The 12,981-nt window shown below is 37.2% G+C and overlaps 1 protein-coding gene and 1 non-coding gene across 2 annotated transcripts; both read right to left on the reverse strand.

The window, feature by feature from the left end:
* Window positions 1-2,434: 2,434 nt before the first annotated feature.
* Window positions 2,435-3,893, reverse strand: LOC134744787 (uncharacterized). Its single transcript, XM_063678699.1, has 2 exons — window positions 3,406-3,893; window positions 2,435-2,569 (listed from the first exon to the last, which is right to left on the reverse strand). The coding sequence occupies exons 1-2, from the start codon at window positions 3,822-3,824 to the stop codon at window positions 2,437-2,439; spliced, it is 552 nt and encodes a 183-aa protein (XP_063534769.1). The 5' UTR covers window positions 3,825-3,893; the 3' UTR covers window positions 2,435-2,436.
* Window positions 3,053-3,124, reverse strand: Trnam-cau (transfer RNA methionine (anticodon CAU)). The gene has a single exon. It is a non-coding gene; the product is annotated as a tRNA-Met (tRNA).
* Window positions 3,894-12,981: the final 9,088 nt, after the last annotated feature.

A 12,981-nucleotide genomic window follows, 5' to 3' on the forward strand; every position in this document is an offset into this window, starting at 1 on the left:
TATCATTTAGGAGATATCGGTTAGTGAATTAGTGCCACACATAAATATATTACAGTAGAACTAAGTTCCTGCATAGCACAGGCTATTGTGCAGATAAGTTCTACTGCTGTCTTTATTTGACCTCATTTATTTCATAATGTTTGATGTGGTCTCTGTTTTTGTCAGGCGTTCAGATATATCCAGAACTGTATCCAGTTCAAATATAAAATGGCTGAGCTGGGTATTTGTTATTGAAATGCACTGTCAAACTTTGAACTGTCACGTGAAGTAATTGGTCATAGAGTACGTATAGGTGCTGATTTGATATTTCGCTCTGTGCATGACTGTGACGCCGTCCTGACACGTCGTTGGCAGTGTATCAATATGTCGTCCCATGGAATTTCCCACGCCGTGCGTTTTCGTCGATTATATTTCCTCACACTTCGCATAGTCAAATAGTCCCTTTTTGATATTGAAAAACTGGGGCATGGCGTGATTATGGCGGGTGCCCGTATTGCGCGATGTCTTTCATTTTCAATAGGCTCAAGGAGCGTTGATCGAATCAGAGGGCTTAACACGCATGTTTTGGCCCATTCACGCTATGCACGCTTTCCGTTCCAATAGTGTTCCGGAGGCTTAAGATTGCGGTGCAATAATAAATAAGCACTCAAGGGAAAGGCGAAAATCTGATTTATTATTTAATGTGATGAAACTACTTACTACTTGACTTTATGCACTATGGATCGCAAACGCAACGATGACGCCAAACACGGCGCAGGAGATCAGACTGCAACAATGCATGAGGCAGCATCGTTGACGTTGTTTGCAACCACTGTAATAGAACAAATTAAGTAATTATTAACACACTGTAGTTAATTTAGAAACCGAGCAAACTTTATCTCGTAACGGGTCTTTTAGCGAACATATTCCACCACATTGTCTGCCGTGGCGGAAACATGCAGGCGCGATACTTAAAGCATCATGTTGAATACTTTCGTGCTACCTACTACTGATACTATACTACTGATACTTACTACTGGTGCTATACTAGTGATACTTACCACTGGTTTACCGTAATAATTCGAGGATTAGTATTTTTTCTCAGAGACATTCTTAAAGCTTCAAGTTTCTTAGCACTTTTATCTTGCAATTCTTTTAATTCCTGTTTATATTTATTTTCTTCCTCTGTACCTCTCTTTTCTTTTTCCGCTGCTTTTTTCTGTAGTTTTTTTGCATACGCTATTTGCCACTTACGGAATTTCTCATAAGAAGTGCAATCCATTCTAGCGACTAACAGTTACAGATATGCCTCTACAGTAAGCTAAGGATCCTTTAATATATACAGTATTGAGATATTGAGCTATGTTTATATATATATATATAGAATTGGCGAAAGGGGCTGCGAGGATTCACCCTTGTAACTTTATTATTTATTTCATTTCAATATGATCTTTTTTGTCTGTTAGTCATTGGATGGACACGGTTCTCGGTACTTTAATTCATAACCTGGTAATTTGCTTGTGTTTGTTTTGTTTATTTATTGGATGAAGTGGCAGCCTAATATGCCTTTACCCAAAAAGTAAGTGTGTTTGTTTGCTGAAACATCTGTCTAGTCTGATATAAACGTCATTTAATTGACACTCGAAACTTGTTCCAATACCACAACAAACAATTAAAGTATAACGTTTGTTAACGACGAGTCTGCATTTGCTTTGGTCCAAACTTTGGTCCGACTCTGTTTTATCACAGAATAAATAATAGTACTACGTCCTTGTTCTGAGAGTACTACAAAGAGTAGTATAATATATAGGAGAGAGTTGGTACTACCACCGTACAGAAAGGAAACTTCCTACAAAACGGAAGTTTGACAGCGGTTCAGGGTCGACTCATGATGTCCCTTTCAACCAAAATCTCTGCAGACTTTTCCTGGTTTAACTCTAATCTCCTCTAATATAATTTTAAGGTGTAGCCATTATTTCTCACCGGTGTTAGCCGGACAATAGTTTTTGATATAAGGAAAGTTGAGTTGAGACTATTACCACAGAATAAGTAATAGTACTACCGCACAGAAAAGAAACTTCCTACAAAACCGAAGTTTGACAGCGGGACAGGGTTTAATCATGCTGTCCCTTTCTAATGTATGGCACTATCCATTTCGGCTATTTAGGGTTGTCAACATTTAAGTAATTATCTTATCTGTGGCTGTGCACGCCGGACGTCGTTTTGCCAACCCTAATAATTGCTCGGAGCAATGCTGAGCTGAACTGAGCCGAGAATGCCCGAACGCTCTAGTTTCCTACCCCTGCCATTACATTCAGATGAGGTCGCAAAATGCTTTTTAGTGCTGTTTGATGCAACAGGGTACTTGGTAGATCTGTGATTCCAGAGAAAAAATAAAATGGCCTTGGGCGATTAGTATTGAAATAAAATGTATGTTTACAATGTGTGTATACACGTTTATTTAAAGAATAAAATGAATATCGTGGCAGCAACAAGTATGACTGCACACACGGTTAGTAAGTAGCAACAGTAACGGTAGCAAATTTGAGTGAGTTGTTTCCGAAGTGAGCATGATTTGGTGCCACATTCACTGAAATCAAAAGAATATAAGTTTTGTAAAGCTGTGCTCAGTTAACTATTTCGAGTTTTTGCCAGATGAGTTGCTTTCAAGATGAGCCATTAAATCACACAATTATCGCTTCCATGTTCGCTAGTATGAAAGAGCAACTGCTAATTTAAGTTGCGTCCACATTTATGATCAGGACTTTAATGTAAATCTAGGGGATTTAAAATCACGTCATACTTCCAACTAGGGAACAAATCAAATTATTTTATCAAATATTTTGATTTGTGTTTTTTTAAGCTGTCACGCTACTATTTATAAATTATAAACTGAAATTGATATCATACATAGTGCGCAAGATCGCCTTACGTCGGTGATCTTTTAATTGTTGTGGACCTTACGACACTAGTTAATTCTACACCATGATATACTTCAGAAGTAGGTGGTACTGATTATAGTTAAACTGATATAGATATCATACACTAAAGAAAAAGTGACCAAGTCCACCAGTGGCCGAGGCGGGAATCTAACCCTCGTCTTTAGCTTATGCGGCTAACGTCCTGACCACTAGACCACCTGGCCACGGCGGTACCCGTCCCAAATTCTCTGTCAAAGGCCCCTAGCCTTTCAAAGATAGCATACACCAGAGTGTAGAATTAAATAGAGTCATAAGGTTCACTTAAAAAAAATCACCGACGTAAGGCGATGTTGCGCTCTTCGGCGATTTTAATGCGTATTCTGTTGGTGGTATCAGTAGTGCCAAGTTAGATATGAAACTCCGATGTGGACTTAATCTTCTATGCTACTCAGGTAGATACTACCGCGTTCACCTTCACCTATTGAGTTGAATTTCGATAACCTACCAAGGTTTTCTTTTAACATCAAGCCCCAGTTGTTCAGGTTTCACAAATATACTGATGATATTCGACGTATCTTGTCTTCTGTCGAGAATGGGATCGTTGCTTTTGTACGTATTTTCAAAACCACTACAGCAGCAAGGGTAAAATGGATCCCCTGAATCGCCAGGAGGTGCGCCCACTAAGCTTGGGTTACCAGACAAGTCGCCTGTACCAACTAACTCATCTTCTAGCTTCGATATATACACCTTTTCTAGTTGGTTCAACTTTTTCTGACGTTCTCTTTCGAATTTTGCTAATTGTTTTTCATATTTGCTCAATGCCTTTTCGTTTGCCTTTTCGCATTTTTTTTCTTCCTTTGATAGTTGTCTTTGATAACGTTCAGTTTCTTTGGTTGGTTGGCATCCTGGACAGGGGTCGGGCATTCTGAGTGATGTCTCAGAATGACCATAAAACGAGAAATTTTGAATTTACTCCAAAATAATAATATAAGTTTGTTTGTTTGCTTAATGTGAAGTTGATAACATTGATGTGTGTCAATAAAACGTCAGTAGTCAATCCGAAAAGATGATTGACATTTGTTTTATTCTCAGAATAATAACTTATTATTCTGAGGTTTTATCAGTGAAGTGTTGAAGTGGTCTTAAAAGTGCACTTAAAGAGTTTTTATTGCAGGATTATTTTGCTATCTAAAATATTTTATCAATGCACCGTGCATGTGTAGGAGGATATAACCATACTGAGCCGCCACGTCTGTAATTTGCTGTACAAAAAAGTCTGCCAATTTTTGCGGAGGAGAGGAACGTCAAATGTATGCGTAACGTCAAAATAGCCATGTCAGATAAACGTCAGTCCATACATACATTGTGTATGACCATTGGCCGACTATTTTCGACAGAGGGGAACGCCTGTTAATGGCTACTTCGTTTGGTTACATCTTCCTAGTGTCGTACACATCTATTTACCGACATTTCAGAGCAACATGATTATTCCGATACTTTCGATCACGTTCCTGGTGGCTTTTAAGAAGCGTTCTTAATTACTCTATCGGTTAAATTATACTTACCTACATACATTATAGGGTGTCTCACTTTTGTATAAAGAAAAAAAAACTTCTTTTTTGAACTTCCAATAGTTACCAAAAGTTAGGTTTACGGCTAAAATAAAGAAATATGTTAAATAAAGTACTGTTCTTATTTACTTTTAGCTAGCTCAAACGAGGTAAAAAAATGGCCAAGTCCATACAAACACTAAATTTTAATCACTGGCATAGGACTCCTTTAATAGTCACTAAAAAGTTTTATTTGTCAATAAAATATAAATAAGTACAAAAAATTTTTTTTTTTCAATATTTTGCCTACGGCGCGCAGTTTAATAGGTATGATAGTAGTAGTAGTAAATCACTTTATTGTACAAAACAAAAATTGATAACATGAAATTCATATAAATTTAGGTACAAAGGCGAGCTTATGGTATGATTTATGAAAATAAATATTATATTAATAAAATATTTTGCAATTAATGTTATTTTATTAAATACATATTTTGATCATATAAAAAGATCAGAATAAGCAAAACACCCATTAGAAAATTTAGGATTGTATGGAGTCTTCAAAACTTCAATGCCGTTGAGCGAGCTTAAAGGTGACTGTCCAATTGTAACTGCCGCTGCACTGCAGTTGCGACGTTACGCGGTGCCGCACTACTGTAGCAGCACGACTGCGGCTGTTGCGGCGTGCAGTCGCGACAGCGTTCGTTGATGGCTTGTCAATGTCAAGTCATATAATGTCATACGTACAAATAAAATACTAATTTACTTTTGTATTTTTTACGTGAAGAAGCGAGTGACGATAATGCTACATGCTACATGAAAAAGAAGACCAGTTTGCCTTTCTACAATAGTCAGAGTCCGACGAAGGCAGCTACGCAATATTAATAAAAAATCTGATATTTAATGGTGATCCTTTATTCAGATAATATTGCCGATTAAATGAAAAGCAATTCAACATTGAATGAGACTTAATAATTGACGAAATACAATCAAATTACTCAAATAAAATTAATGCAGAGGAAAAATTATTCTTAACATTAAGGTAAGTTCACAATGTGAAATTTTCTTCCCCATCCTCTTGCCTAAATGCGTGACCACCGCACACAGCAATCCGACGGAAACGGGACTCATGGAGTTCGTGATATATACGGGGGGAGTGCGCACTTGATCCACCTGCATCACGTATTATAGGTACTCGGCCGTCAGAAACGTGCGGCTGGATTTAGAAGTCTGTAATAAACGTCCCCTCAAAACCATGCCAGGTAGGCTCTTTTAGCAGGCCTTTTATTGATTTCTGCAAAGTGATTCGTGGGTTCTGGAGATGACGATGCGACACGTAAGAATAAAATTATCCAATGGTGGGCAGGCAGTCGTTCGGTGTTAGCAAAACATTACAGATTTATCTTTCTAAGTATCCATATTAAGCCAATTTTACTTTCCTTAGGTACCAAACAGTGAAGTATGATGAATAAAATAATTTGTAATTTACACTTCATATTGTCCAGTTGCAGGTGTGAATGGGCGACGGCACTCTATGATATGACCGCACCATCCATATAAAACTTGACGGGCGAGACAAGAAATCCTTTATGAAGAAAGATATTTCCCTCGCCTTGGCCGATAGAAAGAACTTTTAATAATGAAATAAAACTATGAAAACGGATTATATCGCGTATATTGAATTTATAATACATCCCGACGTTTCGAACTCTTTACAGCGTTCGTGGTCAACGGGTGACTGAGGAAAAATTACAAAATGCAAAACACCCACATACTAAAATAATGAACAATCATAGACTACAAACTTTAAGGCTGGTTGTACATGCAAAATCGGTTCATAAGGCTAGTTATACACTATAATTATTTTTCAAGTAAAGATATATATATATACGCGATAAAAATAAACTATGCCGGCTCCAACCCTACACCACGGACCCGAGAAGATTTAATTCCCTCCTAAATTGTAGGAGGGTATCCCAATATGGGACCGGCAACAAACTCGGCGGGACACATCTTTTCAAAACATCAGAATGTCCAGCATCATCCAACACTACGGTCTCACAGTCTATGTCTCGCTTGCTCCTTTATCAGGTGGACTACAGGATCCCAAGCTGGTGGTAGAGAAAAGCCATCTTCCCTATTAAATTTATTAATAATACTGCCCTATTTAATTTTTATTTCATGAGTAACTATCGCGGTAACCGAAGACAATATTAACTTTTAATAAATTAATTTGAATAATAAATGGTTTCCTCGTGTTGGTGTGAAGAATTACGTGTTGCACTGTAACACAGTTTGTTTAACCCTCATGCCTTGAGACCTCCGCAACTGTCAATATTCTAAATTTTAAACCATTCGCTTCTCTCGTGGTTCAATTTTGTATCGTTTCGTATGTTTGGATATCAATATGTTACCATGAGGTATTAAATAACATCTTTGCCCCTTGTAATAAAAATAAATGATTGCTTCTTTTATTTAGATCAGGAATGGCTTTGCAATGACAAAATGAGAAATTGTCACCATAAACGACATTATATAATATGATATATTACAATACAATTACAGTTGCCAGGAATATTCGGCAACTATTCGGTATTTGGCCACTTTGCCGGATATTCGGTATTCTATTTGCCTCTCTATCGCTCGTGCCCTATCGAGCTTATAGCTATCCTCGCAAAACTACGAAAAAATAAAAGAACAGTTTATTTAATGAATCTATAAATAATATCGTCGTATTATTTGAATCCCTAAATCAATAATCTCAAAATACGCTAAATTTGTGAAAGCTGATTCCACAAATCTGCCTTAAGTATATACCTTAGTTTTATTGGATGTATATAATGTACAAATTTCTAGAGAAGGCGGAGAATGTAAAGTTATAGCAAGAATAGTGCCTGGGCGTGGGCATAGATTTAATAATAAACTATACAATTATTTTCTGGATCAACAAGAGTAGAACCTAAATCAACTTCAACTGAATGCTACTAAACAAAGCCCTCAATGTCAACCTTACGTGCAGAACATGTTGAACATATAATGTATACACTTTTTTGGGAAACAGGTTTTTCGTAAATTAATAAAAAAGTAAAAAATAAGACATGTTTTATTTTTCACAACTCTTTATTAACTTTAGTTTTGTCCGCCATGATCGTGATATCAGCAGCTTGAGCCTTGAACTGCAACTTGTAGGTACCTGGAAATTAGAAATTATCTTTTCAGTTTCATGTTGTATTTTGAATATAACTATGTATTTTTGTATGTATATGATTTATTGCTTGCAAGTTACATATATGTATGTCTGTTTGTTGAATTTAACTTCAAATCAGTAAAACGGAGCTAGTAGCGGACAAGCTGTGTTAAACGGTTTGTCTTTAGATATTCTGGCCACATCATCACAGAAAATAAATAGGTAATATTGACCCGACCACCAAAATGGACTTTTAAATATTCGTAGTAAAATAATATTAATTTTATACTTACATCGACGTGATCCTCACAGCAATATTGTGTGTAACACTTGAAGTATTCCATTCCACATTTACTTCACGACAACACCGTCTTTCACGTAGGTCTTCGCGGACTATAATTTTTGTAAATCATTCCCACAAGTGGAAACAAGGTTTTTGATATATTAAGCAATCAAAATCTACTGTTTAGGTATTAAAAATTATAAATCAAATCGTAAGAAACTAGCGGTTTAACTGAATTTTTTTATTATGACAATTGATGACAATGACATCTTTGACAATTACGTGAGTGACGGATTTATTTATTATGGTTCGATAACTTTTACTATACGATGACATTATTATATTCAGCCTCGCGAGAAGGTCAAAGGTTTGTTGAAATATCTTCAATCCTCGATTATTATATCGCAGCAAATGTCGGAAACTGTTTAAAAACCTAATATCTCGAAATGGTTTTCGAAATAGAACATTAAAAAAAAATTAACAATCCTAATTAGAGATTGGATTTTGCAAGTAGTGATTGAGAAGTGCGACTGTGTGCACGTTTTCCCCCGCAAAAATGGCAGAACGATTTGTACGGTAAGATATCGCTTGGGCTCCTCCCTTCCGACGTGTCGGAAGCCGGTGTTGCTCGAAGGGTTTGCCAGACTATAGTTAACTTCCGAATTTGACACTCTCTTTTTCGGACCTATCATTCTAGTTTCCTAACTGGCTCTGTGATACTCGTATGGCTCAATATAGATTAGCAAAAAAGTTTACAGTAGTACTACAGTCGCCATCAGATATGTCGGAGCGACCGAGGTGCTAAATATATCTGAACATGCACTCTAGCGCCTTGACAATAAATGCGTGTTCAGATATCTGTGAGCTCCTTGGCCGCCCCGATATATCTGCGATATATGGCGACGGTACCATCGGGGTTGTTTATCCGTGGGTGTAATAACTCCTTAGAACGTAGTGGTTATATCCTCTTTGCTTAAAACTACTAATATCTGTGATCAAAGACAATTCAGTGCAGGTGACAGATTTGACGTGCGGTCTGCAGCCGCAGTTGCAATAATACACCAAATACGCAAAAATGGCCATGCTACGTGCAGTCGGTCTCGTCATTCATTTTACTATGGAAATTGACAATAACACCGACGTGTCGGAGCAGTAGTGCAGCTGCGGTCGGGAAAACGTTAAAATCACCATATTAAGGTGACTGTCCATTTTCAACCGCAGCTGCGTTACTGCTCCGACACTACTGCAGCGGCCTGAACGCGTCGGTGTTATTGTCAATTTCCATAGTAAAATGAATGACGATATCGACTGCACGTAATATGGTGATTTTAACGTTTTCCCGACCGCAGCTGCACTACTGCTCCGACACGTCGGTGTTATTGTCAATTTCCATAGTAAAATGAATGACAAGACCGACTGCACGTAGCATGGCCATTTTTGCGTATTTGGTGTATTATTGCAACTGCGGCTACAGACCGCACGTTAAATCTGTCACCTGCACTGAATTGTCTTTGATCACAGATATTAGTAGTTTTAAGCAAAGAGGATATAACCACTACGTTCTAAGGAGTTATTACACCCACGGATAAACAACCCCGATGGTACCGTCGCCATATATCGCAGATATATCGGGGCGGCCAAGGAGCTCACAAATATCTGAACACGCCTTTATTGTCAAGGCGCTAGAGTGCATGTTCAGATATATTTAGCACCTCGGTCGCTCCGACATATCTGATGGCGACTGTAGTACTACTGTAAACTTTTTTGCTAATCTATATTGAGCCATACGAGTATCACAGAGCCAGTTAGGAAACTAGAATGATAGGTCCGAAAAAGAGAGTGTCAAATTCGGAAGTTAACTATAGTCTGGCAAACCCTTCGAGCAACACCGGCTTCCGACACGTCGGAAGGGAGGAGCCCAAGCGATATCTTACCGTACAAATCGTTCTGCCATTTTTTGCGGGGGAAAACGTGCACACAGTCGCACTTCTCACTCACTACTTGCAAAATCCAATCTCTAATTAGGATTGTTCATTTTTTTTTAATGTTCTATTTCGAAAACCATTTCGAGATATTAGGTTTTTAAACAGTTTCCGACATTTGCTGCGATATAATAATCGAGGATTGAAGATATTTCAACAAATATACTGATGACCTTAGTTTGACCTTCTCGCGAGGCTGAATATAATAATGTCATCGTATAGTAAAAGTTATCGAACCATAGTAAATAAATCCGTCACTCACGTAATTGTCAAAGATGTCATTGTCATCAATTGTCATAATATAAAAATTCAGTTAAACCGCTAGTTTCTTACGATTTGATTTATAATTTTTAATACCTAAACAGTAGATTTTGATTGCTTAATATATCAAAAACCATGTTTCCACTTGTGGGAATGATTTACAAACATTATAGTCCGCGAAGACCTACGTGAAAGACAGTGTTGTCATGAAAATGTGGAATGGAATACTTCAAGTGTTACACACAATATTGCTGTGAGGATCACGTCGATGTAAGTATAAAATTAATATTATTTTACTACGAATATTTAAAAGTCCATTTTGGTGGTCGGGTCACTATTACCTATTTATTTTCTGTGATGATGTGGCCAGAATATCTAAAGACAAACCGTTTAACACAGCTTGTCCGCTACTAGCTCCGTTTTACTGATTTGAAGTTAAATTCAACAAACAGACATACATATATGTAACTTATAACCATCTTGCAAGCAATAAATCATATACATACAAAAATACATAGTTATATTCAAAATACAACATGAAACTGAAAAGATAATTTCTAATTTCCAGGTACCTACAAGTTGCAGTTCAAGGCTCAAGCTGCTGATATCACGGTCATGGCGGACAAAACTAAAGTTAATAAAGAGTTGTGAAAAATAAAACATGTCTTATTTTTTACTTTTTTATTAATTTACGAAAAACCTGTTTCCCAAAAAAGTGTATACATTATATGTTCAACATGTTCTGCACGTAAGGTTGACATTGAGGGCTTTGTTTAGTAGCATTCAGTTGAAGTTGATTTAGGTTCTACTCTTGTTGATCCAGAAAATAATTGTATAGTTTATTATTAAATCTATGCCCACGCCCAGGCACTATTCTTGCTATAACTTTACATTCTCCGCCTTCTCTAGAAATTTGTACATTATATACATCCAATAAAACTAAGGTATATAACTTAAGGCAGATTTGTGGAATCAGCTTTCACAAATTTAGCGTATTTTGAGATTATTGATTTAGGGATTCAAATAATACGACGATATTATTTATAGATTCATTAAATAAACTGTTCTTTTATTTTTTCGTAGTTTTGCGAGGATAGCTATAAGCTCGACAGGGCACGAGCGATAGAGAGGCAAATAGAATACCGAATATCCGGCAAAGTGGCCAAATACCGAATAGTTGCCGAATATTCCTGGCAACTGTAATTGTATTGTAATATATCATATTATATAATGTCGTTTATGGTGACAATTTCTCATTTTGTCATTGCAAAGCCATTCCTGAGCTAAATAAAAGAAGCAATCATTTATTTTTATTACAAGGGGCAAAGATGTTATTTAATACCTCATGGTAACATATTGATATCCAAACATACGAAACGATACAAAATTGAACCACGAGAGAAGCGAATGGTTTAAAATTTAGAATATTGACAGTTGCGGAGGTCTCAAGGCATGAGGGTTAAACAAACTGTGTTACAGTGCAACACGTAATTCTTCACACCAACACGAGGAAACCATTTATTATTCAAATTAATTTATTAAAAGTTCTTTCTATCGGCCAAGGCGAGGGAAATATCTTTCTTCATAAAGGATTTCTTGTCTCGCCCGTCAAGTTTTATATGGATGGTGCGGTCATATCATAGAGTGCCGTCGCCCATTCACACCTGCAACTGGACAATATGAAGTGTAAATTATAAATTATTTTATTCATGATACTTCACTGTTTGGTACCTAAGGAAAGTAAAATTGGCTTAATATGGTACTTAGAAAGATAAATCTGTAATATTTTGCTAACACCGAACGACTGCCTGCCCACCATTGGATAATTTTATTCTTACGTGTCGCATCGTCATCTCCAGAACCCACGAATCACTTTGCAGAAATCAATAAAAGGCCTGCTAAAAGAGCCTACCTGGCATGGTTTTGAGGGGACGTTTATTACAGACTTCTAAATCCAGCCGCACTTTTCTGACGGCCGAGTACCTATACGTGATGCAGGTGGATCAAGTGCGCACTCCCCCCGTATATATCACGAACTCCATGAGTCCCGTTTCCGTCGGATTGCTGTGTGCGGTGGTCACGCATTTAGGCAAGAGGATGGGGAAGAAAATTTCACATTGTGAACTTACCTTAATGTTAAGAATAATTTTTCCTCTGCATTAATTTTATTTGAGTAATTTGATTGTATTTCGTCAATTATTAAGTCTCATTCAATGTTGAATTATCTGAATAAAGGATCACCATTAAATATCAGATTTTTTATTAATATTGCGTAGCTGCCTTCGTCGGACTCTGACTATTGTAGAAAGGCAAACTGGTCTTCTTTTTCATGTAGCATGTAGCATTATCGTCACTCGCTTCTTCACGTAAAAATACAAAAGTAAATTAGTATTTTATTTGTACGTCTGACATTATATGACTTGACATTGACAAGCCATCTACGAACGCTGTCGCGACTGCACGCCGCAACAGCCGCAGTCGTGCTGCTACAGTAATGCGGCACCGCGTAACGTCGCAACTGCAGTGCAGCGGCAGTTACAAACGGACAGTCACCTTTACGTACAGTCGATATCGTCATTCATTTTACTATGGAAATTGACAATAACACCGACGCGTTTGGGCCGCCGCAGTAGTGTCGGAGCAGCAGTGCAGCTGCGGTTGGAAACGGACAGTCACCTTTAAAGTGATATCTGAAGTAGATATTTTGAATACAGATCGTAATTACACTTAATTAGGCAACATTTGGAATTTCAAAATTTTTAGAAAATGACAAACCCTATTACATAATTTTATACCTTTAAAGAGCAATATTATATCT

Source organism: Cydia strobilella, chromosome 10, assembly GCF_947568885.1.
Source record: "Cydia strobilella chromosome 10, ilCydStro3.1, whole genome shotgun sequence".
In the NCBI taxonomy this organism is placed as follows: domain Eukaryota; kingdom Metazoa; phylum Arthropoda; class Insecta; order Lepidoptera; family Tortricidae; genus Cydia; species Cydia strobilella.

What these genes read in the sequence shown, in the direction of transcription:
- LOC134744787 (XM_063678699.1), bottom strand. Translation starts at nt 3,824, where the DNA reads ATGCCCGACCCCTGTCCAGGATGCCAACCAACCAAAGAAACTGAACGT. An exon ending in GATGTTAAAAGAAAACCTTG is followed by an intron (nt 2,570 to 3,405) that starts GTAGGTTATCGA and finishes TTTTGATTTCAG; the next exon opens with TGAATGTGGCACCAAATCAT.